The sequence below is a fragment of the Peromyscus eremicus genome, chromosome 14 (genome assembly GCF_949786415.1).
Source record: "Peromyscus eremicus chromosome 14, PerEre_H2_v1, whole genome shotgun sequence".
Classification (NCBI taxonomy): Eukaryota; Metazoa; Chordata; class Mammalia; order Rodentia; family Cricetidae; genus Peromyscus; species Peromyscus eremicus.
This window is the reverse complement of record NC_081430.1, coordinates 24,070,965-24,098,772: the sequence shown is the minus strand read 5'-3', so window position 1 is coordinate 24,098,772 and position 27,808 is coordinate 24,070,965. Positions and strand designations below refer to the sequence as shown.

The window sequence follows — 27,808 nt, the reverse complement described above, 5'->3', positions numbered from 1 at the left end:
ATGACGTTGAGGTCAAGGCGGGGCCTCCTCCCGTTCCTCCCCCGGCTGCGGCCGCCGCGGCGGTGGCTTTGCATCTCCAAAAGGGGCCCTCTGACTTCTCGCTGGGCCAGTCCGGCGCTGGGTGGCGGAGTCCCACACTGCTCCCGCCGGTCTCAGAGCGGGACTCCCTTCTCCCCAGAGTTGCGAGCAACTTTCCCCGCCCCTGGCGCTAAAGTGGCTCGGGGACCGTGGCCGCCGCCGCAGGTGGGTGAGCCCCGGGCCCGGCTCTCTGCATCTCTGCTGTGCGCTCGCGCAGGTCAAGCCCTCGGCGCTTGCACCGTGGGGGTCCCCGGCGTGGGCTCTGCAGGCGAGATGCCTCTGGGACACATCATGAGGCTGGATCTGGAGAAGATCGCCTTGGAGTACATCGTGCCCTGTCTGCACGAGGTCGGCTTCTGCTACCTGGACAACTTCCTAGGCGAGGTGGTGGGCGACTGCGTGCTGGAGCGGGTCAAGCAGCTGCACTACAACGGGGCCCTACGTGACGGCCAGCTGGCGGGGCCGCGCGCCGGCGTCTCCAAGCGGCACCTGCGGGGCGACCAGATCACGTGGATCGGGGGCAATGAGGAGGGCTGCGAGGCCATCAACTTCCTCCTGTCCCTCATCGACAGGCTGGTCCTGTACTGCGGGAGCCGTCTGGGCAAATACTATGTCAAGGAGAGGTCCAAGGTAGGATGCGTGCGGGCGCCCAGCCGCAGCTACCGCTGCCGGGGACGGGAAACCTACACTGGGAGTGTTGTGCCCCCTTCGCTGGGCTGCAGCGAACTTTGGTTTTTTAACTGAGAAGAAGTCAGCTTGCCTTATCTGCTCCCTTGCGTCCCCTCCACCTCCCGGCCCACCTCCTTAGGCAAAAAAAAAGTCCATGTTAAGGGGCTCAGGTGTGGCATGATGATGAGCTTCTGCTGACTCGGAGAGAAATGCCCTGGTTTTGGTGATGAATGCAGGACAACTGGCTTGTGGAGGGAAAAGATATTCCCAACACTGCGGCACACATGTCCATGATCCGAAGCGCCTGCGTTAAAGCCACACGGTACTGACCTTCACTGTAGCGGGGCACTCTTCACCCTACTACAGGCAAGTGTAGTTTTTGCCTTGTGTTAGTTGGCTTGTAGAGTCCGGTAGGGTGGGAAGGAAGAGTTTGATATGTGAAAAGGTAAGACTCCACTTCTGCGTGCAGCCTTTGACCCCGGGCGCCCAGGATTCCCTTAGACCCATCAACCCAACTGAAAATTCTCACCTGGTGCCGAGCCCTACGTCGGTTGCGTTTCTTTTCCTATATACACTCATGGCAAAGTCCACTCAAACTACCTGATAAGGTCCGTGGAGAGAGTTGGTGAAGTACTTCTAGGTAGAAACCTCGTTTCTGTTCACAGAGCCGGAAATGGTGCAGTGGGTGGTGATGATTTATCTTGGAAACGTTTCCAGGTATAGATTGGCAGGCCGGCCAGTGGGAGGTGGAGAAGCTGAGACAGTGCATAGACATTGCTTTGGATTAGTCTTGGCTGACTTGGCCTCTTCTTGCTTTAACGATAGTCAAACCCTCTTCCAGGAGCGATTCAGAGTGATTTGCCCTTATGTTGCTGTCTGGTCAAGGGAGTCTCAGAATCATTAAAACTTCTTAAGTGCAGCGAGACAGAGCTTACCAGCAGCTGGGGGACCATGAGCATTCACGAATGTGCCACTCTTTGATAATAAATGTACGGTTTCTCAGTGTAGGCTTGGTCTGGGGATAAACTCTTGTAGTCTTCTTTGTCCCTAAAGCTGGAAAGAGCATGCTTATGAAAAAGCAAGTGCTCAGCTAGAAATGTCTGGAAGTGAGGGGCTGAGATGGATGAGTAGCGTGGGGAGCTGCAGACTGCTATCCAGTCAGGAGGATGTGCGCTGACTGCCTGACAAGTGTCCTCATGGACACTTGGACCCAAAGTGAACCTTAGAAGAAAGTGCCCGATTCTACATTTTCATTTGATTTGAGATTAGTTCAGTTAGCTGCACTCTGCTGGAGCATGATGGTAGAGTATTGTTTTTTCTTCCATCAGTTCAGTGGTAGACTCGAAGGTCGTCTGTGTTTTGATCGGAGTTTTTTCTGCATTAAATAACCTTTCGGATAGCCCTGGGGTTAGCCTCAGTCCTGGGAGGTACCTGGAGCTTCAGCCTGAAAGGGCAAGTGGTTCCTTATCAGTTCTGTAAAGTTTCTGACAAGCCTGGGTGTTAAAGAATTTTCCCTCAGTGGTTCAGGGATAAGTTCCCCCCTCTGAGGGAGACTGAAATTAATTGATAAGCCATGCCACTAGCAGAGTTTTAAAATTTATATTCTGATTTAGCTTTGACTTCATGGATGACAGGGGAATCCCAAGCTAGTGTTTAATTCAAAGGGAATGAAACAAACACCTAGTCACCCAGGGTAAGGAAGCAAGCTCTGTAGAGTTTTCAATCCTAGGTTCTCTTCTGGGCGGACTAAATAACTTTTCAGTTAACTGTGTCAGAAGGTGCCTATGCATTGAAAAGAGAAATCTGTCCTTATCCAGATTCCGGCTCTCTCGGTCTTCCTCAAAGCTCTCATTCATACTCTTTAGAGAGTCCACCTCTAGATTGGGCTATTCCCTGGCTAATTAGAACACACATAGACACAAAATAAAACAAAAGCCCCCAAACCCAAAAAACACAGAAAAACACCAAACAAACAAACACCAAGCTTCAACAAACAGTGTAGGTTTTTTCAAACTGTAACACTCTGCTTGACTTCTGTAAAGACAGCAGTCCTCCGGCCCTTACTCTGAGCTGGCTAGTGACGCATTGTCAGACACATCCTGTCTATAGGGGCTCCCTCCGCATGCTTCCTTTCACTTGGCCGGTTTTCTGCCTTACGTGACTTTCCTCCCTGGGTGTCCTCATTCTGTGCTGCTTCCCACAGTACTGATATAGATAGACCTAGTTTCCTGCTTAGACTTGCAGGGGAATTTTTTTATTTTCATAAGAGAGAATTGGTACAGATTTTAAACTTATTTATAACTTTTGATTGAGGGAATTTCAAACATATACAAATGTAGATAGGCTAATATGAACTCCCGCCAGGCGGTTTTAGCAACTGCCAGTTTGTACATGTAGTTTAGACTTTTTTTTTTAAATACACTTTAAATTTCTATGCATTGTGCTTATGAATGCATACATCCTCATTACCTTTTTTTTTTTTTAAACTGGATTTGTAAAGGTCATTGAGTAATGTGAGTAGAATTGCAAAGATAATGGGAATAAATAAGAGTATTTACTGGCCCTAAAATTGAAACTGTGGTAGAACTGGTAGATGGTACCTTTCCCTGTCCCCCGCCCCCCAAAAAGTTGTTATTGGTTAGAATTTGTCTGCTTCTCCTTTGTTGTAGCCAAGTGGGGTTTGGGGTCCCCCTGGGAAAAGCGGTCCCTGTTGTGCCGAGGAGTGTGGCATGGCGCCCCCTAGCCTCAAGTGTGGTCATTGCTTTCCAGCTAGTGTGGGTTATCTGTTACTCCCTTCTGGAGATCTAGACCGTATCCAAGATAAATACGGCTTATAATTTGCTCCTTTTTCTTTGGCTGCCTAGAGCTTGCAAATGGCTATTTTCCAGAGAACGTGTAATTTTACAGAACCTAATGTCCCTTTGCCTGAAGCATTCGCTGAAGACTCAAGAGTTGGGAACTGTAACAATAATAAATACCTTTTAGTGAGCAGTTTGCGCTGCCCGGCCCTCTGCTCAGCCTGTGCTAACGTACCGATTTTACTCACTCTTCTGAGCCTCAATCCTAAAGGAACTGAGCACCTAAATAATAGACCGGGAGTCTCTCACAGTCAGGGGCAGAGTGGGGATTGGCATTACTAAGCCTGTGGCCTTTGAGAAGTCACTTAGGTCTTATCCAGTGTAAAATAATAATAATAATAATACAAAAGCTTTGGGAGGAAAGACTTTATAATCTATGTAGCATTCTTAGAATTTCCAGTCTCTGTCCCTGTTTAATGGCTCTGAGTGAGATTTAAGATTTTGTTCCGGATTTGTCCGACTCAGTCTGTATTCTTAACCAATTGGCTTTCCAGTTTGACGCCCCAAATATGCATGTGTGTCTGTGGGTTTCTGCAGGACTCCTGTGAGCCAGCTTACACTCACAAATACAGGGGAATTGTAGGAGAGTCTAGTTTATAGTTAGCTATGTCTCAAGCTATAAAACACACACACACACACACACACACACACACACACACACACACACACAATTGAAGAGGGTCAGTCGAGTGCATTTGAAGGAATGAAGTGCTGGGTTAGTTTTTCCAGTATTGCTTTTAGGAAAGTATTGCTAGGCCAGTTATTCGGACCCTGACCAGAGCCTCTGTGGACAGTGGGGTGACAGGGTTGTACTGTGCGCAGACAGGTCAGTCCTTCCCCGACAACACAGAGGACTGACGCAACAGCCGGAAGTTGAGGAATAAGAGAAAGTGTTGCGCAGTGGTGGGCTTGCTCCCCGTTGTGGAGCAGCTGTCTAGCCCAGCCTTCTGGTAGTGTCCAGAATGCCTGATACTTAGTGGACTTATCCTGGTTGGAAGTGACTCTAAGCAAATTGGGGTGAGGTGCTGTGCCGATCAGATATCTCTCCGGGCACAAGCGCAGGAAATGCAGTCAGGAGTCTCAGAGGACTGGGGCTGAGAACACGCAGCCTTCATATCCAGCGGGTGCTAGCTCTCTGAGTTTTAGGGCCTTTCTCTCTGCTCCTTTGCTTGTGTTCTGTATTTCTTCCTCCCTTCTTCTAGTCCAGCGTTTGCTGCGGTTCCACACACACGGCGCAAGATGAATCCTTCCAGTGGCTGCTTCAGGCTTTAGGTCATGATGGACGGAGGCTTGAACACCAGCCTAGATTCCGAGTTTTCACTGCCCTGGATAAAGCCCAGTTGACTTCACCGTAGCTAGCTTTGGGGCCCTGTGAGCCCTGGTTTGGGGTGCTGGAAGCATTTCGAATCCTATGTCACAAATATGGTTGCCAGGGCCCATGACAGGTGTGATCCTTAGGGAGCAGAAGTTTGTCCGTAGTGTTCCTGCAGTTCAAGTCTTCAACTGCTGGAGGAAATCATTTCTAGAACACAGCCTTAGTGTGAGGGAAGCCTGTCTTCGGTGAGGGAGAGTTCGTGGTCTATGAAGAAACATGCTGTGTAGCTGTTCAGGAGTCTTCCCTGCTCATGGCGAAGCTAGAAATCAGTGGGCATTAGGTTAGTTTTTTCCTTCAGAGGGAAGCTGGTGTCTGGTTGCTCTGTGGCAGACCTTAGTATGGACGGGTAGAGGAAGGAAGAGTGGCGTGTTCATAAGGCCCAAGGAGTGAGGTGAGCGTGGATGGGGTAGTCAGCACCAGAGTGGTTGATGTCTCCCCCGACCCCCTTTAGTTTGGTTTTTTTGATTGAAAAGCCCTCCCTGACATTCTTCAGTCATCGTTTTCTTTGGGTTGTTCTCCTAGCACTCAGGAGGCAGAGGCAGGTGGATCTCGGTGAATTTAAGGCCAGCCTGGTCTACACAGTGAGTTCCAGAATAGCCAGGGCTGCCCAGTGAGATGTCTCAAAAGTATTTTTTGTTATGTGTATGTGTGTGTCACGGTGTGGGTGTGTGCAGATGCCTGTAGGTCAGGGGTGTCGTGATCTCCTGGAGCTGGAGTTACAGGTAGTTGTAAGCTGTCGTATGTGGCTGATGGAAACTGATCTTGGGTCCTCTACAAGAGCAGAGTATGCTCATAACAGCTGTGCCATCTCTCTAGCTGTGTGTGTGTGTGTGTGTGTGTGTGTGTGTGTGTGTGTGTGTGTGCAAGAAAGGTTTCTTCTAAGAGAGGACACCCTGAGCAGCTCCTTGACAAGGGGCTTGGGGGGACACAAGGTGCCTCACAGAGAGGCCTTAGCTGGCCGGGGCTGGGTCATGTGGCCCAGGACGAGCTGGTGAATTCTGCCACATGAATTCAGTATTTTACGTGAGATTTTTCAATACAGTTCAGACTGAAAACGATAAGCCCCCGGAAGGTGGAATTATGTTGCTTATCTCTGTGACTGGCTTTTGGATGTCAGGAGCAGTTTCTCTTTCTGACAGCTTAAGCGAAGTTGGTAAATTCTCTGCCGATTCCTGACTCTGGTTAGGAAAACTAGTTGTTTTTTTTTTTTTTTTCCAGAATAACAAAGAGAGTTCTGCATCCTAGAATGGTATCCCGTGAGCACACCGTATATGGGAGACACTGCCGTTAGGTTTGGAGACTTGCCCCGAGCAGAGCTGTCTGGTGGGCGTCTTGACGCCCCTCAGGAGAAGGCTGCTCACCTGGGCTTCGCTTGCTCAGCTCAGCAGCTCTGCTTTTGGAGGAACTATCTAGCTCTGGGTAAACCAATGACATTTGACTTGTGCCCCTTGAAGACCGAAGCGTCGTGAACGGGGTTAGTGCTGTGGGCAAGGCTGTTCGTGTTTTTAAAGTTATCTTAGCCACAGACGTGATGGTCCCCTTGCAGCGGTACTTGGTGGCTGTTAACTAATGCTGCTCTGCGAGATCCGTGTCTCTTCAGTCTGGTGTTTGCCAAATGCACATGTTCTGACAGTAATGATGGTTCTGATGTCTTCTGCTGGGTATCTGCCAGGGGTGCCCAGTGGGTGGCTGCATCCAGAAGCACTGGAATTGTAAATACAACAGACAGATCATTTGATGATGCCAGACTAAAGAATTCAGCGCTGGCAGATGGCCAGGAGCCATTGATTTGGGCTCGGATTCGCGGCTCTGTGGGTGTTTGCCAAGTAAGATTAGTGAGCTCGGTTAATTATACATAGGATTTGTACCCCCTTTCTCTCAGTTATTTCTGTCTTAAGCTGGGATAGCACTTTCTTGAGTTTGCCTCCTCTTGTGATACTGATGTGTGGATGAGTTCCTGCCCGCGGTTTTGGTGAACGGGGAGTCACTTCTGTGCGTCTCCTTTACCCCCGCCCCACCTCAGCCTTACCGACCTGCCGTGCTACACTGTAAAACGCAGCCCCTTGGGTTTTGAACTGGGATTTATTTGGCACCTTGCCCCACGTTCCCTACGTTCAGAACAGTGTTGATGCATCCTTGTCAAGTCAAGCCAAGTTTTGATTCTTTAGAAGGCACGTTGGTAACGTTTGGAGTGAACGTGTGGTGTGGCTTTGCGAACTGGGGGCCCCCCTCTGTGGGTGCAGCTGTGTGAGCACTCGGTCCTGAGTTGGCACTGTTTTGTGAAGCAGAGCCTTTAGGAAGGGGAGCCTTGCTGGAGGGAGGGGGGTCACTGGAGGAGGGTCTTGGGAATTGGTAGCGCAGCCTATGTGCTCCCAGCTTCCTGGCTGCGGACAGTGGAGCGGCAGCCTCACACGCAGGCCATCCCTGGCCAGGCTGGACCAAATCCAAAAGAAACACTTCCTACCTTAAGTTGCTTCCTGTCAGGTACTGGGGCACATCAACTAGAAAAATAACTAAATCAGTGCATCTTTCTCATGAAATGTTTTTGCCTTTCAAAACAAAAATAATCCCCAAATATGTATAACTGAAGGATGGGATCGTTGTCTTGATTACTTGCCAGTTGGAAGACAAAATGGACAACTCAGTTCTGAGTGTCACAACAATCCGGTTTTGATTTTCACGGGCGAACTTGAGGGTTTTCAGGAGGCTGCTTGGAAGTGTAGTTTGCATATGGTCCTAAGCTTGCCTCTGCTGTTCGCTAGTGAACAGTAGAGATGGCATCTTAGCACCTCTGTCCATCTCCCCTGCCTTACACATCCTCCAAAGCTCAGGGACTGTGTGCAAAACCAACCCCTGCCCTTGACAATCTGATGGCTTTTTTTAAAAAAAAAAAACACACAAACCAACGCCTGCCCCCCCCCCCCCCCGACTTTCATATTCATGTTGTTTTACGGGATAATTTGAGTGATTTGAACGGACCATCACCCTCCTTTTTAACCACGTAGGCAGGGGCACACAAGATCGTTGATCACAACTGGGCCCATTGCACCTGCTTTATTTCTCAGCTTCACGGCGGAACCTCAAGTTCTGTGATTTCCTTTCCAACTAGAATTCTCTTTCTTCACTAAGGAAGAAAATCGGGCTGCCTTGGGGTCTCACCTTCTCTGTAAGCCCTCTTCCTCGTTTTTGCTAGAAGCCGGTTGTGCGGCCCCCCACTCATCATGTCCTCTTCATTCTTAGAAGCATGGTAGTAACCAGCGCTGTCCCCTCCCTCTCCCCCTCCCCCTGTCCACTGTAATAACCCTTTGAACCTCTTGCTGAGACACACAGGCCTTTTCTGTCTGACCTCATCTGACCTTTTCACACTTAATCTCCCGGCTGCCTTCATTCCTACACCCTGACAAAGGGGTTTGCCGGGCACAGCCAGCTCGCCTCTGCATTGTCTTACACTCCTTACCGCCCGCCCGTGTCCGGTAGCGCCTGTCTTGGGAGGTCAGTTCTCTGTCCCCTGGAACTCAGTGGGTGGCACAGTCTAGATCACCCCAGGACGTTTATTTGGTTGCCTCTCTTCCATTTAGAAGTTCCTGAATTCAGAGGCCACTGCACTTTGTATATACAGTTCCTTCCTTAGGGTTCTAGGTGGTTGGCTCATTTCATCTTCGAAAGGAATTTTGAATTCAATGAACGCCAGAGTGTTTTTTTTTTTTTTAAAAAAAAAGGAGCACATATATTTGGTAGGAGAAGAAGGAGTTTGCATCACAGTCTCTCACTGGATGAGCTATGCAGGGCCATTCAAGGAGGACCTTAGCTTCTCTCATTGGGAAATTCTGTGCCACACCTAGATCCTGGCAGCTTCTCCACAGATCTGCCTCAGAGGAGCGAGACACCAAAACCCGAGACATAGAGTCCACAAGTTCTGGTCCTAGCTCGGCTCCTGGCAAGGCCGTCTCTGAGAACATCTCTCACTCCTTTATGAGTGAGTTAGGTATTTGTACATTTTAAATTAAATGTGGGTGCTGTCTGTCACCATAATGGAAACCTTCCACGTTATTTCATCTCACCGTGCTCTTGGGCAAGCCAATTCTCTGAGCCCATTCTGTACATCGGTAAAATGGGTACACTATTACATCTGCTCCCGGGTATAAGGAGTCAGATGAAAAGAGTCTAGATTTCCCACGGAGAAGGAAAATAGTTGATTCCTGAGGCCAGACCAGTTGTTCCTAGAGGCAGAGCCCAGGCCTGGCCTGACAGTTGTCCTCAGAGGCAGAGCCCAGGCCCGGCCTGACAGTTGTCCTCAGAGGCAGAGCCCAGGCCTGGCCTGACAGTTGTCCTCAGAGGCAGAGCCCAGGCCCGGCCTGACAGTTGTCCTCAGAGGCAGAGCCCAGCACAAGGTAGCATGCTGGAGAGAAACAACTGTGTGTTTCCTGCCTGCTGTAGGGCTGACAGAGCAGAGCCTGTGCAGAAACACCCTAGGAGTCCTCTCACTTCCTGCTCTCCACCCCGGGCTCCCTAAATTGACCAGTTCACAGCTGACTCCCTTTCTCCTTTGAACACTTAGAGTGAGACTTTACACACTCAAGGTTCTGGCACAGAATAGTTATGGCTCTCAGAGGTTCCGGGCTGGGAGTGCCATTGGCTCTAAGCACATGTTCTTGGTTTCTCTAAACCTACTGGATCAGAAATGCCACGCTCTCTGGGTGATTGATGTGCAGAACTTTAAGAGCTACCGTGGGAAGTTTATGAGGCATGGGTGTTGGTATTTTCCTAGTTCCATTGTTAGCAAGAAAATTAGAGTTCCGCTGATGAAATGCAAGCATATTTATTTGTTGCTAAAGCTAATAGGGACCAAGCGTTTTTAATTTACTTGTGAGATTTTTGGGGGGAACAACCATGCCGTCCACGTCTCTAGCTTTTCTATAACTTGTGCCGATAAACTTCTTTTTCTGGAACTATAGTGGGGGTGAAGCTTGGAGCTGATGGTTTCCTCCTTTTCTAGTGAGTCAAGGGGAAAGTAAATCTTCGTGACCACAGGTTAGGAGAACTGAGCAAGAAGAAAGATTCATGGTCACTTGGATGACTGCAAGTCTGAAATAGCGTCTTGTAAAATGTTGAGTCTCCGAAAAATGAGCATCTATATAGTCCAACTTTGGATACCACTTAGGAACCTGGGACCCCCCCGCCACCCCAGTAAGATGCCTAGCTATAGAGGGCAGGAGAAAGCCAAGTTTGGGACTCTCTGCCCTGAAATCTCTTGGCTGGAATCGAAGGTACAATTCAGTAGAAATTGGGGCGTGGCTGCCATTTTTCTCTTTCCTGCTTAGGTATAGAGGTCCTCAATTTTTCCTTTTGGGGGTTGGAGGCTGTGTTTGGTAATTCTGAAGAACCGGAAATCCTTTTTGTTTTTAAATTGCTTTTTTGTTTGTTTTGTTTGTTTGGGGACAGTCTGGTTGCCTAGGCTGCCTTGAACTCTCTATTAGCTAGGGAGGCTGCCGCTGAACCCCCGATCCTCTGCACTCCCCAAGAGTTAAGATAACAGGCTTGGCCCACCATACCCTGCCTCTTCATTGCTTGTCTTGGAATGGAAGGAAGGCACCTAGTTCAGATAACACTTTTCCTAGTGTTTTGGAAGCAGTGTTGAGTGGCGGAGAGACCGTGCTTCGGAACACTGGCTCACCTACTAAGCTCCGACACTTTCAGTACCTTCCTGCATTGTCTCTGACTCTCAGTTCTCACATTTGTGTTGGTTTTTGCTGTTTTAAAACAGATCTTGCTCTGACACCCAGGTTGACCTTGACCGTGGATCTCAGGCTTCTGCTAAATACCAGGATTACAAGTGTGTGGGGTCATGCCTGGCAGTTCCCCACACTGGTCCGATGGAGCCCAGAGTCAGCTCTGAGAAGCTTCAGCACAATCGAATTAACTGCTTGATGCGGAGCCAGGCACACTTATCTCTAGTTCCCTCACTCAACCGTTGACGCATCTCTCCTCCCCTTCCTACCCCTGCCTGCCACAGATCCTCTGGATGTCCATCTCTCTCCGAAACCCCCGCCGCCCCCTTTCTACCCCAGTTGGACATCGTCTGGATGTCCGCCCTCCTTTAAGCCAGCGGTCTGCATTGAGTGAATTCTAATTAACGTGACTGTAGACGGTCTGCATCTTGTGAATTCTAATCAATGTACTAGTAGCAGAGTTCAGATGTCTCCCGAACTAGGTTTGGGCCTGAGTAGGGAAAATTGATCTCTTCTCTGGGATTCTTTTACCGGGTGTTTCTCATTTTCTTTCCAGGGGGGGAAATGAACTTTTATATTTCCTTAAACATTTTTTTTTCTTTTTTTCTGAATGGGCCATTTATTATCTGACTTGGAAGCTGGTCTGGGAACCATAGCTTGTACTGACATGGCCTGATAAAGATGCTAGAAAAGGCCCCAACCTTACAGAACGTGGAAAGAAGGCTAGCTGGCTGTGGACTGGCCCTGGGCTAAGATGAGTGCCGGGGCAATCCGAGAGGAGGGGGAGCATCTGGGGGGCTGGCATGGAGGAGGCTGAGGGGCAGCAGTGACCTGACGGTGAGGTTGGCTCTGCTGGAAGGGTGACACAAGCCAAGACAGCAGCTTGGCCAGTGTTGCTCTGCCACAGGATTTAGGCAATTCCCTTTGCCTCAGACTCTGTCCTCAGCTTGCGGTTCACGGACAACTTCAAGCACACTCGTTTCTTGGTATCTTCTGTAAATTTTTTTTTTTTATTGCTTGGATGTTGCCTCTGACGACTTTCTGTCTCTGTGGAAAAGGATATAAAGAGTGTAGTCGGCTCCCCGGTGTCTTTGCATTGGAAATACTTGGAAAAGATCGGTCCTACACTAAACATGTCTAGCTCTTTCTGTCCTGACCTCCGCCATACTGTCGCCAGCTCTTGGCATAGCATTTACGTTCTACCAGGGGTATGCGAGGGTGTGGGTCGACCATATGCAAACACGCCGCCATTTTACATGGAGGACTTCGGGGTCCTGAGACTCTAAGGGAGGACGCCTGCACTTTATATAGAACCGAAGACTTTCCGTTCTCTTCAAAAGTGGGGGGACGGGCTAGTCAGTCTTTTCGCCTTCCAGAGGATTCTCGTTCAGCTTTGGATCCCAGCTTCACTTCACAGCCAGACGGGCCTGGTTCAAACCCAAGTTACTAAACTCCCGTGTGCCTCCGTTTCTTCTTCTGTGAGGGTGAGTACCCTCCCGGTGGGTTCCCAGCGAGAAGGCAGCCACACTTGGGGCACACCCGCTTCTGGCAGGGACCTGGTGAGCACTGTATGAGCGTTTGTGCCATGACTGAATGTGAGCACTGAGCTTCCTGACTCCACTGCCTTGCGGTGTGTGGTGTCCTTAACTTAGCAGATGCGTTTTCCTAAGCACTGACATGCAAATGTAGGTCTCTCCTGCCTAATAAATGTTGCTCGAAGGCGTTTTTGATTGGTGGTTGTGCTTTTCTGTGTTAGCTGTTATTAAAGTCTTTTCTTACAGGTTGCATTTATCACCGTGAATTCCTTCACATACACTGGGATTAATATAAGACAGAAGCATAAAGAGATCCACACACAATTTTCTGGGCAGTCGGCTGTCACTGGTCCCCCTATTGTGTGTGGTCTTTGGGGTCTTGACGTTGGCTTTTTTCTGATAAGTCTGTTTTCTCACGTTAAGGAAGTTGAATGCTGTGAGTTCCACGCCCCACCCCCACCTCCAGCCCCACCCCCACATTGCCTTAAGGATGACTAATGTATTTGTTCTCCAGGAATACGTGGTAACCTCTAGGTCCGTATGATAACCAGGGTTAATGACTCCCTCTGAGAACGCATGAGCAGCGTGACTGAGACACAGCTTCTGCTCACCTTCCCAGGAACCAGGCGGTGAAACAGGTTCTGTGGACATGTCACCCGGAAGTGGCAGCTGCTAACATCTGGGCAAAGGCCTTGGGAAGGAGATGGTTAACTGCCCGTCATATTGTCCTCCGAGCCTGCCTGCAAGACTGGCCGGTTTTGTCATTGCCAGGAGGAAGCCCCTGCTGAAAGCCTCTGGGTGGCTGGAGCACGATGGGGGAGGAGCCAGGGCTCCCCAGAGTCTGTTCCCTCCTCTGGCTGCCTGGCGGTGTGCTCTGGGGTGTGGGCTGGCTGCCACCCTCACGAAGTGCACGTAGCCCTGTCATTCAGTCATCTCCCAGCTGGCCTGGCGCCAGGCCTCCACGGGAAGGGCTGCGTTCCCAAACCCAAACAGCCTGCACTGATATGTGGATGTTGCCAGGCCTGTTTACGGTGCCTAATTGCAGGACTTAGACGAATCCCCTTCAAGCCAAGGAATTAGCCACAACTGAGAAAGGAATGATAATTGTCTCCTAAAGTCCTGATCTTCTGAGAAGTTTCATTTCCTTCTCGGGAAGAGTGACTCCCTCAAAACGTCGTGCATGACTTGGGGACACCTCCCCCCCCCCCCCAAATGAAATCTTGACCAAACACTGTTAGCTTTTACAGTCCTGTGGTCTTCTGTGGTTTTTGTGCAAACTTGTGGGCGTATGTGTGTTGTGTGGTGGGTGTCTGATGCTCCTGTGAATGGTTTCTCTCAGGGCATGGGATGGGAGTCTATCTCTTTACCATAAAGATCTCAAAAGACTATGGTCCCTGGTCCCTGGTCCCCTATCATCAGTAACTCAGAACAACTGAACAGACAGTTACCCGGTTACCTTCTGCATAATTGCTGGTGTTTGTTCGTATGATCTGGAAGCGGGGGCCTCGTTCACTGAGGGTGAGTGGCTGGAAAGTGAAGATGTTGGTGGATTATCCGCCTTATCCAGAACAGGAAGGGCAGGCAGACCCACTTAGCCAAAGTGACTCCGCCATTTAGAAATCCCATTTGCAGAAGTCCTGAAGTTCCTTCTTGGTTGTGCAATTCATGTGTAAGGGCACGCACACCATCACGCTGCGTTGGCAGTGAGGTTAAGGTGTAGCACAGTGCCCTGGGTGTGTGAATGCAGGGATGGCGTTGGTTTTAGTGTGAACTTAGGGCCTGTGCGTGAGGAAGGCAGATGTGGTTTTTCCCCCCGTGAAACTAGACCAGTAGGAAACACGAGGGTTTGGAGTGTGTTGAAAGGATTATGAACCTGACGTGCAATGGACTCTGTCATCTTGAAACTTTGGGAGGGAAAGTGGAGGCGTGGGAACCATGCTGCTGCCCACCAAAACCACACTTTTTTCTCCCCTCGTTCTGGCACGTTGGTCTCTAACCAGAGGCACCTGAAGGGAGGACATAGAAGGGCTTGATCTCAACATTGCTACGGATAACAAGCGAGATGCTGAGGTAACTCAGGATGGTTTGAGCCTTTGCCCGCCTTTGTTCTAGTGCTTGAATCGATCGCCTACAGCACCTTTCTTTACCCGTTAGGCGGTTGGAATAAATGTGCAAAAATCCGGAAGCTGGACCAGTGAGATGTCCTCACCGGGTGAAGGTGCTTGCTGCCGCCACGCTTGACCGGGGAACCCCCACGGTGGAAGGGGAGAAACAATTTGCACAGGTCGTCCTCTGGCCTGGGTGTGTAGATGCAGGGAATGGCATGTGTCTACACACACACACACACACACACACACACACACACAAAATAATAACAATAACAATAATAATAATAATAATAATAATAATAAATAAATAAAATATTTCTAAAACCCATTGGCTGCTCTTTCTTCTTCACACCCAGACCTTGCTTTCCCATTCAGTGTCATATGCTGGCTCAGCTGGCAGGTATTGTGGACTTTGTGCTGGTGACATTTTCCTGAACTTAGGACAAGTTTTGCGTGACTGTTGACATCTTATGAAGAAGCATTTACACACACACACACACACACACACACACACACACCCCGGTGTGCGTGTGGGCCCATTCATGCCATGGTGTACATTGTGGAGGTCAGAGGACAACTTCCGAGATTTTGACCTCTCTGTTCTCCGTGAGTCCCAAGGACAGAGAGCTTGGGTAGCCTGGCTTGGTGGCGGGCTCCTCTTGCCACCACCTCCTCTCCTTGGTCCATGGAGCAGTCTTGAGCCATGTATGTTGTGGGAACTTAATCCTGGTGTCCTTGAAGAACACAAACCATTGATGGAGGAGGAAGGGGACCGGGGGCTAGAACTCGGTTCCGGTCAGCTTTGTCATGCCTCTGCATTTAATTTGCGACGGTATTTGGAGTTCTTCTCATTGTCAGAGCCAAATAGAGAGTGTAATTTGACGTGCTGGCTTCAGTTGTCTTTACCTTAAAGCGATATATTTAAGAAGAGAACTCGTAAAAGACTGTGGCTCTCCTGATTGGCTTTTGACCCCCTTACTCTGGTCTTTGTGGCGGGATGCTTGCAGAAGGCATTTGGATAGCTAGAGATTTTAATTTTCCTTTTCTAATGGGAGAAATTCCAGCCTGGAGCTGTTGCTAGGTCATGTAGGCCTCTACGCAGTCACTCGTCACCCTTCCCCTGCCTCCGTGTGTCACTTCAAGGGCCCTGCCTAAGCCGGATGGATGCCTTTACCAGCACGGGATACGAAGTGTTCAAAGGGTAGCTGGCCCTGCTCACTGTCCACATTCGTTGTGGGAGTTAAAAACATGCTGAACATAAACCACTCCGAACCGTTCTCCCCAAGTATTGGCTTCCATTCCTCCACCCACAGACCCTACAAACACTGTCACCTCACGTCACCTAGGCCCTTGCCGCCTGAATGCCAATGAGATTGTTTCACGCCAGGAAACTCAGCTGTGACTTTCACCCATTGGGCTTTTTTTTCCAGGCTCATGAAGGTGTGTGCTCACCTGTATTTTCTCCTGACTCTTGATACATCTAATTTTTCTGGGTGGCTGTGTCTTAGCATAGAGACGGAAAGAGAGAAAGGGTCTCCGTCGCCCTTAATGCAAATAATGAACGCAATCCCAGATCTTGCGCTGTGAGTTTTACAGGGTTTGTTTACTTCAGTCTGCTTAAACCGTTTTTACAGATGCGATAGCCGAGGTACAAAGACATTTAAGCACGGGTTGACCCTATACCTGGCTGTGCTGCATCCATCCCCAGTACTCCGTGTGTGGAATCGCTTTTCTTCTCTCTCCCCGAGTTGTTGCCCTCCTCTTCTCCTCCTCCTCCTTCTTTCAGGCAAGGTCTCCTTAACAAAACCATTAAACAAGTCCTAGGGCCAGAGAGATGGTGCTCAGGGGTTAAGGGTGTGTGGTCCTCTTGCAGGGGACCTGCATCTGATTGCTAGCACCCAGGTCAGGCTGCCCGCAGCGGCCTGTCAGTGCAGCTTCAGTGGGATTCGATGCCTCCTGGTCTCCACAAACACTGGTCCCTTCACACCCATGTATACATAATTAAACAATAGTATTAAATCCCCCGGAGAGAAGAATTAAAAAAAAAAAAACCGAATTCTTAAAAAGTTTTCTAATATTTCTGTTTAGCAGCTAAGAGATCTAATTTGCTAACACGCTAAGGGCTGCAAACAGCTATTGTTAAAGTTCTGCTGTCCTGGGCTCGGCCTCTTGTTCTTAAGATCGTATCTCCTTTTGTTGTCCAGGCTAATCTAAAATTTGTGATCCTCCTGCTTCAGCCTCCCTGGAAACGGAGTAGCAAGTATGAGATACCATGTCAGGCTTCTTGACTAATTGAAAACAAAATCTGTGCCCTGATTATAAATTTTATAAATGAAGTGATCGATTTTTAAAGATTTGCATAAGACACCACTTTGCATTTGGTGATAAAGATCAAGCTATACCAAGGAGTCTGGCTCCGAAGTCCTCAGCGATAAACTACGTTTTCCTAAAATACATGCTATGGCTTCTTTTGTTTTCTTTTTGAGGGGCTGGGCATCAGTCCTAGGCTGTCATGCCTGCTGGGCGTGGCTCTACTGCCTGGCTGCACCCCCTGGTCTGCGGTATGATCTACAGAGAAATGCTAAGTTTTCTGTCTGAAAAATCATCAACAGACAGGCTGTTGATGCTGGTTATAACACTGGCCTGTATCTACAGTCAGCTTGTGGTTCAGGCTTACAGCATCCAGTTGGGGCCTCGGAGTGGAACTCCCAGGCTTGACCTCTAACCTTGGTTTCTTGTTTGTTTTTATAGTCCCCCCACCCCCCACAGCCCCCACACCCCGAACACCAGCACAATTTTCTTTTCTGCTAGTGGCATTTATACAGTAGATTTCATACTTGGACTCTGCTATAGTTTTTCTCTGTTTGTTCGCTTCTTCTTGCTTGAACGTGACCACGGAGGGGTCCGAAGCACAGAGCCAGCTCGGGAACACCTGGTTCGTTCTTCTCATTTCCTGTTGCTACAGAGCTATGGAGAGGCCTCTGGGGATGGGGGTTTGTGCAGGGGGCCAGAGCAGGGAACAGTGATACATCAGAGAACGTGCGGAATCAGAGGGCGTGCTGATTCATCTGCGAAGGCTCATAGGCCACAGTGACTGTGCCACCGAAGGGACACGGATGTGCTATGAAACTGCTGTAGATTTCAAGGATTGGTCAAGTCAGGAAGTTTTTGCCAATAAAAAAGCCTATAATAAGTGAGATACCTTCCTGGTGGATGTCAGTGTTGATCATCATTAAAATGCTCCAGCTCTGCTCCCATAAAACAATAAAGTGTTGCAGCGTTTCCCTCCGCTCTGCGCTCTGGATCCCTTCTCCAGACTTGATGAGGCTTAGATAACAGGATCCGATAAACCCATTAGTTTCCGGAGTCTGTTGCTGCCCCGTGCACAAATTGGCGCAGACTTGATGACTCGTCACTGAGGTTCGCCTCTCAGCGCATCCTTAGCTTCAGAATTTGAGATCCTGGCGAGGACCAGCAGACAGTTGGGAATGTGTCCGAGCCCAAACCCGGCTCCTGTCTCCTCTGGCACTCAGCCAGAGACCTCAGTGGTACAATTGGTTAGGAAGGTTGCGGCGGGACCTCTGAGCTTCCTGGGGTTTCCTTCCATTGTTCCAAACATGATTCACATGACTGCTGGAATCAGAGAGAGGGTGAATTTCACTCTGGCCAGAAAAATGATCTCTTCCTTCCCTGAAACACACGTATGCTCACAGTCAAAGGGGCGTCCTAATGGCAAGTCCTTAAGGGATTGTGCCAGCATGTTCTCTCCGTGTGTTTCATACCTGTAGCAATTAGTGGAGGGTGCGTTCATGGGAACTGTCATTATTTCCTGCTTGTACTTTAATTCAGGCTGAGCTTTGAAGCGGGTTAGTGCTTCTCAGTGCTCTGGAAGACACTGCTGTTCTGGGTGTTGAGCTCAGATCTAGGCTTCGCTCTTCTCGGACGTCGGAGGACTGTGTCAATCACTTGTCTCACGGCTGTGACAAAATGCCCGACGAAGGCAACTCAAGGAAGGAAGGATTTATTTTGGCTCAAGTCCCAGGGCACAGTCCATCGTGGCAGGAAGTCGTGGCAGCAGCAGTAGCTCAAAGCAGCTGGTCCCATCCTATCCACAGGCAGGAAGCAGAGGGAGAAGAACGCTGATGCTCAGCTCCTTTGCGCCTTCTTAGTTCGTCTGGCAGTTCAGACAGGTCTTCCCACCTCAATTAACCTAATCTACAAAATCCGTCACAGACATGCCCGGAGATTTGTCTCCGAGGTGATCCTGCATCCTGTCAAATCGACAATCAATATAAACCGTGGGACCCGTGCTCCTCCTCACAGGAAGGCGCTTGGGATCACACAGTGGGTTGCAGATGAAGTGGATGGCAGGCATCCAGAGCCCTGACCTTTGCTGGGAGCAGAGCTGTTGCAGAATATCAAGCTATATCAGGGGCTGACAGCAAGCTTTCTGTTCTTTCTTTTTTCTTTTTCTTTTCTTTTTCTTTTCTTTTCTTTTCTTTTCTTTTCTTTTCTTTTCTTTTCTTTTCTTTTCTTTTTTTTTTTTTTTTAAGGTCCTCTCAGGAGGGGGAGGCTGGGATGGTGGGGAAATCAGCAAGTACTTGTGCCTGAATGACTTTTCAGTGTTGGCCCTTACACTTCTGACAGCTGCTTCCGGGAATGGGTAATTCCCGTTGTGTTGTAGGTGAGTTCATTTGTCTCCTTCTCTCCAGCCAGGCCAGTCACTCCTGTCTGCTCCCAATCAGCCTTCCTCAAGCCGCCATCTATCTGGTGCTGCCATCATTTGTCAGATCCTTATTACGGTCACCTCAAAATCCCGCTTTCGGGGAGATGCCCAGGCTAACAGACTAACTTCATCAGCTCTGCACATGACATCACAGTGGTACTTTCAAGTTTCACAGGCAGGCTGTTGGATTGCTAGCTGCGCAGAAAAGTAAAGTGTGGGACAACTTCTGATTTCAGCTTCAAGTTCATTGCAGAGGCAGGTCTCTTCTCAGCCGTCCAGCACGCAGTGTGTGGGAGGCCCAGCTCTGCTCTGTGCTCTCAGTTGGGAATCAGCTCACCCACTGAACCATCCGTGGCTCAGTTTGGGGCTGTCCTTGGCTAGTGGTCATTTTACTCATTGAGGTAACCTCGCTATTTATCAGGGAATATTAAGCCAGATCCCCCCAAGCATGTCTGAAGGTAGGCTTTCAAAGAGGAAGAAAGAACTGTTTATCTAGGTAGTAGGGGATCTGCTTTCAACAAAGAACCATTCATGAGTTCATTGATACACTTGTCAACGTTTCAGTGGACAACGTCTGTGTGCCGGGTACTCCTTAGGCAAAAAGATCACACTGGTAAACAAAATAGGGAAAAGCTTTCAGCCCTCATTTTCTATTACCGGTTCCAAAATTTTCCCTAGATATCCTGAGTCCCCATAAAATATTTTTAAATGATAGTGGTGTCTTGTAATGAGAACAGTTTTATATATTGTATTTCCCCCTGTGATTGAAATTCTCAGTAGGATTTTTCTCCGTGGCTTTCCACTTTCTCCTTTCACCTTGTGGGTATACAGGTAGTGCTTAGACAAAGGAGGAGGACCTCAGATTGTCACTTGGTCTGATAATCATCGAGAAGGGCATAAGAGGGGGCTGGAGAGATGGCTCAGTGGTCAAGAGCATTGGCTGCTCTTCCAGAGGTCCTGAGTTCAATTCCCAACAACCACATGGTAGCTTACAACCATCTCTAGTGGGATCTGATGCCCTCTTTTGGTATAAAGGCGTACATGCAGATGGAGCACTCATAAATAAATCTTTTTTTTTTTTCTTCTTCTTTTCTTTTTTTTTTTTGGTTTTTCAACACAGGGTTTCTCTGTGTAGTTTTGATGCCTGTCCTGGATCTCGCGCTGTAGACCAGGCTGGCCTTGAACTCACAGAGATCCACCTGGCTCTGCCTCCCAAGTGCTGAGATTAAATGCGTGTGCCAGCACTGCCCAGCAAATAAATCAGTCTTTAACAACAGAAAAAGAGCTTAAGAATTGAGGAATACACTTAATACTTGTGTGTGTCCTTCCCCCTCAAAGAGGTCTCCCTGTGTCATCTGTGCTGACTGGTCAAGGTCTAGCTTCCCACTGACCCTTTACTCCCTTTGGAATTAGACGTGCTCTTTTTGTAAGAAAACAAGCATGATTCCACAACTGAGGGTACCGCTAAACAAGCGCAGTTCCTAAGCCCCACACTGAAGAGTCTTTCTCTTATCTTTCCCCTCTCTCCCCACTCTCTTCTGTCCTTCCTTCTAGAAGTTCCCTGTATAGGTCAGACCCCTCCCACTTCCCACCTTCCTGCTTCAGCTTCTGAGTGCTGAGATCACATGCATGTGTCCGCTATGCGTCTCCCTCCGTCCATCTCAAGATGCTGATCTCGTGGGGCTCGGATGGGAGCCTGGAACCTGCTTTTTCAGAAAGGAGTGTGAAAGAAAGACAGACATCTTGTTGATGACGTGGATGGGTTTCTTTAGAAGGTTCTCACTGTTCTGGAACGTGGGAATATTAATGGACCACTTACCCTGCACCAAGCCCTAAGGCATGGCCTGCCTGTTAAGCTTTCATACCAAAATGTGGTGGTATTGTGTTCCCCAAAATATTGTGCACCCTAATAAACTTATCTGGGGTCAGAGAACAGAACAGCCACTAGGTACAGAGGCTAGAAAATGGCGGCACTCACACCTTTAATCCTAGCATTCCAGAGGCAGAAATCTGTCTGGATCTCTGTGAGTTCAAGGATACATTGGAAACAGCCAGGCATGGTGACACACACCTTTAATCCCAGAAAGTGAGCCTTTAATCCCAGGAAGTGAGGGCAGAAAGCAGAAAGGTATTTAAGGCGTGAAAACCAGGAACTAGAGGCTGGTTAAGCTTTCAGGCTTTCGAGCAGTAGTTCATCTGAAATCCATTCAGATGAGTACACAGAGGCTTCCAGTCTGAGGAATCAGGATCAGCTGAGGAACTGGTGAGGCGAGGTAGCTGTGGCTTGTTCTGCTTCTCTGATCTTCCAGCATTCACCCCAATACCTGGCTCCAGGTTTGTTTTTATTAATAAGACCTTCTAAGATTCGTGCTACACCCAAGGTTACCTCACGCTGATTTTATGCTCTGATAGTAAACCGAATGTGTGTACTGTGTGTGTCTGCTGCAGGAGGAGGCTCTCTAAGCTTTTTCAAAACAGCATCCTTGGGATGTCTCCACAGGCAATGGTGGCTTGCTATCCCGGAAATGGAACAGGTTACGTCCGCCATGTGGACAACCCCAATGGTGACGGCCGCTGTATTACCTGTATCTACTACCTGAATAAGAATTGGGATGCCAAGGTACTGTGGAATAATGGGTTGGAGTGGGTTATATAAGCCATAAAAAGTGTAAATAGGGGTGCACCGAGAGGAGCATGCCATTTCCCATTAGATGAAACGTTCAGGCAACTTTAGGAGAGTTACAGTTTCTAATAGCCCATCTCCACTGTTTTATTTCTTACCTTTCCCCCATTTGTGGAATTAGGACCAAAGTTGATGAGATTAAAGGCAGTGGCTATAACATTCATTTGGCGGGGGGAGGGAGGGTGATTGTGAAGGTCGGGGGGCTAATGAGGGAGGTAAGTCAGCATTGGGAGGCAGAGCTGATGTGATTCTCAGCTCAGCATGTAATGTACACCTTTCCCTCCCAGCAGCAGCATTGAGAGAATTCCACAAAAATAGAACTGTGGGACACCAAACTGTCCCTGAGAAGGATTTCCCACAGAGTCCTCTTTCTCAGGATGATATGTCCCATTGGGAGCCGTTTGTCATTTAGCCTGTGAATGGCAGAGGTTGTGTGGCTAATTTGTGGATGGTAGATGGTGGAGATGGAGTGGATAGAGATGTGGAGTTCGTGTAACACGCTTTGACCCTTGTATACTGTCTGAAAGTTCAGAATGATTTAGGGGTCTGGGAAATCAGAGAACTTTAGAAGCTTGCTTAGCTTTTGAATTCTGTACATCTCTGTTAGCCATTCATTAGTGTAGGCTCTGGCAGGGTGATGTAATATTGTATCTCTCCTCTCTATTTGGTAGTAAGACTGGAACAGTTCCTTTAGGGCTTAAAAGTATCTTTTGAGATGCTATGTGAGCAGAGTTATTGGGCCAACAAGAATAAAGGAGGAAGAATGAAATCAACCAATATTCGAGTTTCTGCCAGTGTTAGATGAGTGTTGTATAGAAACATTGATGTGTGAAGCCTGATTTCTACCCAGATGATTGTTCCAGTAGGACAAGTAGGTTGTACATATGAAAAAGAAAAAGCAGGTGAGAAGAGCAATAGGTGTCCTAAAAGGTGTAGACAGTGTGGTGTAAGAGTTCATGGAAGTGTCCAGCCAAGGAGGTCAGATGGACATTTGAAAAACTCAGAGGAATTGTTATTGCAGGGGCAGCTGGATGTGGTGAGTGCTTAGACTTAGTATTTGAGGGAGCTATGAAATTGCTCAGGATTTGTCTGCTTGCTTTTTTGGGTTGAAGCATTCTGACACGGACAGTTTTGTGTGACGCCCTCTGACTGTTTTGTGTCTGTGGCCTTCATGGCTGTGCGAGTGGGAAGATGCTGGTCTGAAGTGGATGAGGAGCTGTATATAGCTAAGTCTGAGATAAGTTTAACTGCAAAGTATGAGGGGAGTAAATATTTAAACCCACTTAAAGTTGAGGTAGAGGTGGTGTTTCTCTTCGATGGAGCTAACACATTCTTGCAGATAAACTTCATGGGAGACCAGGAAATAACTAATTCTCTTCTTGGTCTTCAGTTACATGGAGGAGTTCTGCGGATATTTCCGGAAGGGAAATCATTCGTAGCAGATGTGGAGCCCATTTTTGATAGACTCCTATTCTTCTGGTCAGACCGCAGGAACCCACATGAAGTTCAGCCCTCCTATGCGACCAGGTAAGAGCTGGGCGCCACAGTTCCTCTTTCAGAACATGTGTGAGTCCTAGTTCCCTGAGAACTCTTAGAACTCATGTCCTATACTTGGAAGTGCTGTACCCCCAAACTGATAGGTAAACCTGTTTGGAGTGATAGAAATTGAAGGGGCTCTTTAGGATTCGGTAATGTACAAACCTAACTTCAGTTTAAAGTAACTATTAACTGATTTTCTGTGAGTTGTTTAGTTACTTAGCATGCTTTTTTTCCCCTTTACTTCTGTCCCTTCCTTCTTCCCCTTAAGGGGAAAAAAAAAGCTAACGTTGCTTGGGTGCACTCTTGTAATACCAGCAGTCGAGGGTGTGAGCAGGAAGATTGAGAGTTCAAGGTAACACGAGCTAAGTGAGGCCTAGGGTCAGAACCGTTGAGGAGCAGACAGCAGCAACAAGACCTAATGGTGAACTAGCCCTGGCTATCATCACCTATCAAAAATTCTGCTTCTTCCAGTGGATTTACAGTTTGTCAGTTTAAGCAAATGAAGAACCTCGGGAAAGGAAAGAATAATTTGTTCTGAATTCATTTCCTTTTTACTCTTTCTGTTTGCCTGGGCTAACTTTATCCATGCCATAACAGTTGGATGTTATGGTTTTGCTTGCTTCATCTGTCCATCCATTCATTCATTTGTGAGACAGAGTTTCACATCAGGCTGGCCTGGAACTCACTATGTAGCAGAGGATGACCTTGAGTATCTGACCCTGACCTCCTGCCTCTATCTCCTGAGTGCTGAGATTACAGGCATGTGCCGTTGCACACAGTTTTTGTGATGCCAGGGCATTATGCACACTACGCAAGCACTCTAGGCTACAATTGAACGTTTTAAAATCCTTTTCTTTCTTTTCTTCCTTCCTTTCTTTCTCTCCTCCTCCTTAGCATGTAGATGTACAGATTTTTAGAGTCAGCAAACATCTTAGAATTGTCTCGTCTTAATCTGGAAAGCTCTGATAAAAACATTTATGTCTGCTTCTGCCTCCACTTCTCCGGGATCTCCCAGCAAGCGCTGCGGGCCAGGCAGAGCATGGAGTGATGTAGACTGGGGCTTGTCCTGGGAGAGCGGAGAAGGGCAGTGCTAAACCTTAACAAGCTTAACTCAAAGCCATATACACGGCCCTCTAGACATCTCCAATCCCCAGAGACCCAGATTTGGTCACACTGTAATGGGCTCTGCACAAACGGGCCATTAGCTCTTACCACTGAAGTCTATTTATGGCTCGTTTTGTGGGGTTCAATAATAGGACCTTGTTTTGTGGCAGGATTCTCTTGTTATTTTCTGGTCCCACTGTGACCCACGTCATAGGGAAAATATCAGCAAAAGTGGTTAGAAGCTCTTGGGGGTTTTCCTGAAAACTTTAATGGAAATTATTATGGCTAACAATAAATATGAAAGTTTTAAAAATCCAAGCGTGAGATAGCTCCAGTTACCGTCTGTCCTGTGGATAGGATAAAGCAAGTAACAGGGGACGGTGGAAAGCGCAAAGACATCAGTACTGAACTGTGTCTTTTCACCAGTGTCTAAAACTGAAGAGAGCAGGCCTCGAGTTAGAAAGATTCTGTGACTTGTCATCCCCCCTTCTCTGTCCCCTTCCCGTGTCTTCAGCCTCCGTTCTTTAGCAGGACCAGTCTGCTGTGCAGATGGCGTTTCCCCACTGCATCCTTCCCCGTAGAATCACCCGCTGGAGCCTGAGAGTTTTGAGAGCGGGTTCTAGTGAGATCGTCACTGAAGCTCCAATGCCTGGCACGTGCCCGGAACTGTAACGTGTGTTACAGGCCGTTTGTACAGACTTGAACCCAAAGGAAATGATTTTAAGTGAAAGTGGGAGTAGACTTCTGATAAGAGCTGGTTTTACAGAGGATTCTAATGTGAGCTTCACAGAGCAAACGTAAAGACCTCGGTGTTCTCTAACAGCATGTGCTTGTCTCTCCCAGGTACGCTATGACTGTCTGGTACTTTGATGCTGAAGAGAGGGCGGAAGCCAAAAAGAAATTCAGGAATTTAACTAGTATGTGTCTGATCATTTTCTGTGACTTTAGTGTTTTATGTATTACAGTACACTGTTTAACCTCCGTTCTAATTCAGCTTCATATATAATGATATCTGAAACCTTGGCTTTTATGCTCTTAAAAAAAAATCAGAAGGAAATGCAAGGGGCATTCCCCCTCAGGATGCCCACTGATCACGTGATGGTTTATAATAGATGAAAATAGCTTATTGCGAATGTTAGTCATGTGCAATATAAAATTTTGTCCCTAAATTTGGCATTTATACAGAATATACAGTGGATCCTAGTTCCAGTAGCTAATTTACGTTGATGTGGGATTTGACTCAGTATAAAATATAAGTATATATAAAGCGCGCTCTTACCAGACCGATGTGACAACATCATTCCTGTCGCCTCCAGCCAGCATTTACTAACCACCCTTCTCAGGGTCGGTTGCACTAAGCTGAGCATGGTGGAACTAGCACTTTAGAGGCTGAGGCAGGAGGATCATGAGTCAGCCTGATGTCTATACTAAGACCAGGTCTCCGACTCCCCCATGTCCTGCCTCCCCAAAAAGTATGTTTGCATGAGGAAATGGGTGTAACTTTGCCTACCTCATGACCTGTTTGACCTCTATGCCTATTAAATGCCAAGGAAGACACCTTTGCAAAATTCTATCAGGAATCTCAATTTGCTTTATAAATTAGGATGTTGTTTAATAGAGGAGTGAGTGTGTGTGTGTGTGTGTGTGTGTGTGTGTGTGTGTGTGTAAGAGAGGGGGAGTGTGTGTGAGAGAGAGAGTGTGTATGTGTGTGGGAGAGAGACTTGGTGACATAATTCATCAAATTTGACTTCCCTTCCTAACTTCTTTTTTTTTTCTTTCTTTTCTTTCCTGTCACCAACCCAGGGAAAACCGAAGACTGACTGGTGTGAAATCCGCTGGCCCCATTCATTTAGTAATGGTTCCTGAAATTCTAAGAGTCAAGAGCCAAAGAGTCTGTAAAATCCCCCTACTGCCTCCATCATTCACATCCCTGTCTTGTTTGTGGTACTTCATGTTTTCTCGCCAGGACTGCGTTGACCTTCAGACACTCTCTTTGCCAGATGAACTCATCAGCTAACTCTAGAAATACCTGCCGACATCCTTATTGGCCAGCGGTTTAACTGATAGATTTGGGGGTACGGCTGTTGAGACAAGACCCTGGGAGCCAAGGAGTGACTCTTATTTGCACTTTATGTATACTTCTTGATTTGAAAGGAGGAGGTTTGCAAAACCCATTGGTGACAGATGCCATAAAGAGGTACCCTGAAACCCTAGCAGCAAGAAACAGAGATACACATCATCTCAACAATTTCCAGATGTTAACCCAAGACTGGACAGTTACCTAATGATAACCTAATGACATTATTACCTCTAGAAAGGGCTGCTGTCATCGTGATCAGGGTAGAAGTGTCCCATGGTGGACACACCTTTTTCCTGGCCCTACAACCTGGACTTTCTAAATCGATGACTTTCTTGTTGAAGATGACACCACCATTATTCTCTATTTTTTACTTCTTACTTGGAGAACCTAATTATACAGAGAATAAAAACTGGCCATGTAGTTTGGGTTGTTTTTCTGGCGTTGAAATTGGAAGTTAAATCAAAGGACAGAACTCTTCCTGGTAATTCGGCATTAGCTTCTGCTAACTGTGTGGGCAGAGCAAAGCCTAGCGCTGTGCAATACCCGTGTGTGTGTGGTGAACAGGTTGAGAAGAGAGATGTGATGGGAGCGCGGGCAATCCCTTCCCTCAGTGTTCCTTTTAACTGTTCATGATTAGCAACGACAAAGAGCAGCGTGCTGTATTCTTGAAAGAGATTGGAAATGAAAAGATCTCAAAGCTTTTAGAGTTCTGCCACGTTGTCTGCTCCCGCCAGCCTTCCTTTAGCTGCCTAGACCCTTGAGGGCAACTGGTTGGTAGTGCGGCCAGACTTGTGGAATTTGCTAGAACTGTGGAAGGTTCTACTGCCGCAGGATGCAGATGCCACTTCCTCCGGAACTCTGTCTGCACTTAGCGCCTATTTTGTAAAAGTTACCTGTCCTAGTTTTTGCTTCTACCTCCCCATCTTTCAAACCTCTTTAATTTCTTGCTAAAATCCCACAAGCATCACCGACCCGGAAATGTTTTGTTTCATCGTGTTCAGATGTACAGACTTTCCAAGAAAGAAGTTGATATTTTTCCCTTAATCATTTTGGAAAGTGTCCAGAAAGACCTGCCATTCCCTCCCACCATGGCTCTGTTTTATTTTATTTAGTATTTTCCACCTCTTCTAACTTACAATGTCATTTCCTTATTTATTATGTTTATTGTCTTGTAGCCTATGATGTCTAGAGTGTTAAGTACAACGAAGACAGGGATTTTGTACATTTTTGATCAATGCAACATATTCCCAGCACCTAACCCAATGCCTGGCCCATAGCAAGGACTTAGTAAATACATGTCCAATAAACTCAGTCTCCTCTATAA

General features: G+C 47.8%; 1 protein-coding gene across 1 annotated transcript; it reads left to right on the top strand.

Moving 5' to 3' along the window:
• On the top strand, positions 1-27,808 carry Egln3 (egl-9 family hypoxia inducible factor 3). Its single transcript, XM_059279464.1, has 5 exons — positions 1-708; positions 21,579-21,698; positions 23,152-23,288; positions 25,248-25,321; positions 26,208-27,808. The coding sequence occupies exons 1-5, from the start codon at positions 1-3 to the stop codon at positions 26,222-26,224; spliced, it is 1,056 nt and encodes a 351-aa protein (XP_059135447.1). The 3' UTR covers positions 26,225-27,808.

Coding starts and splice junctions, on each gene's coding strand:
- Egln3 (XM_059279464.1), top strand. CDS start 1: ATGACGTTGAGGTCAAGGCGGGGCCTCCTCCCGTTCCTCCCCCGGCTG. Junction 21,699..23,151: donor ATAAGAATTGGGATGCCAAG/GTACTGTGGAAT, acceptor CTTGGTCTTCAG/TTACATGGAGGAGTTCTGCG. Junction 23,289..25,247: donor CAGCCCTCCTATGCGACCAG/GTAAGAGCTGGG, acceptor TGTCTCTCCCAG/GTACGCTATGACTGTCTGGT.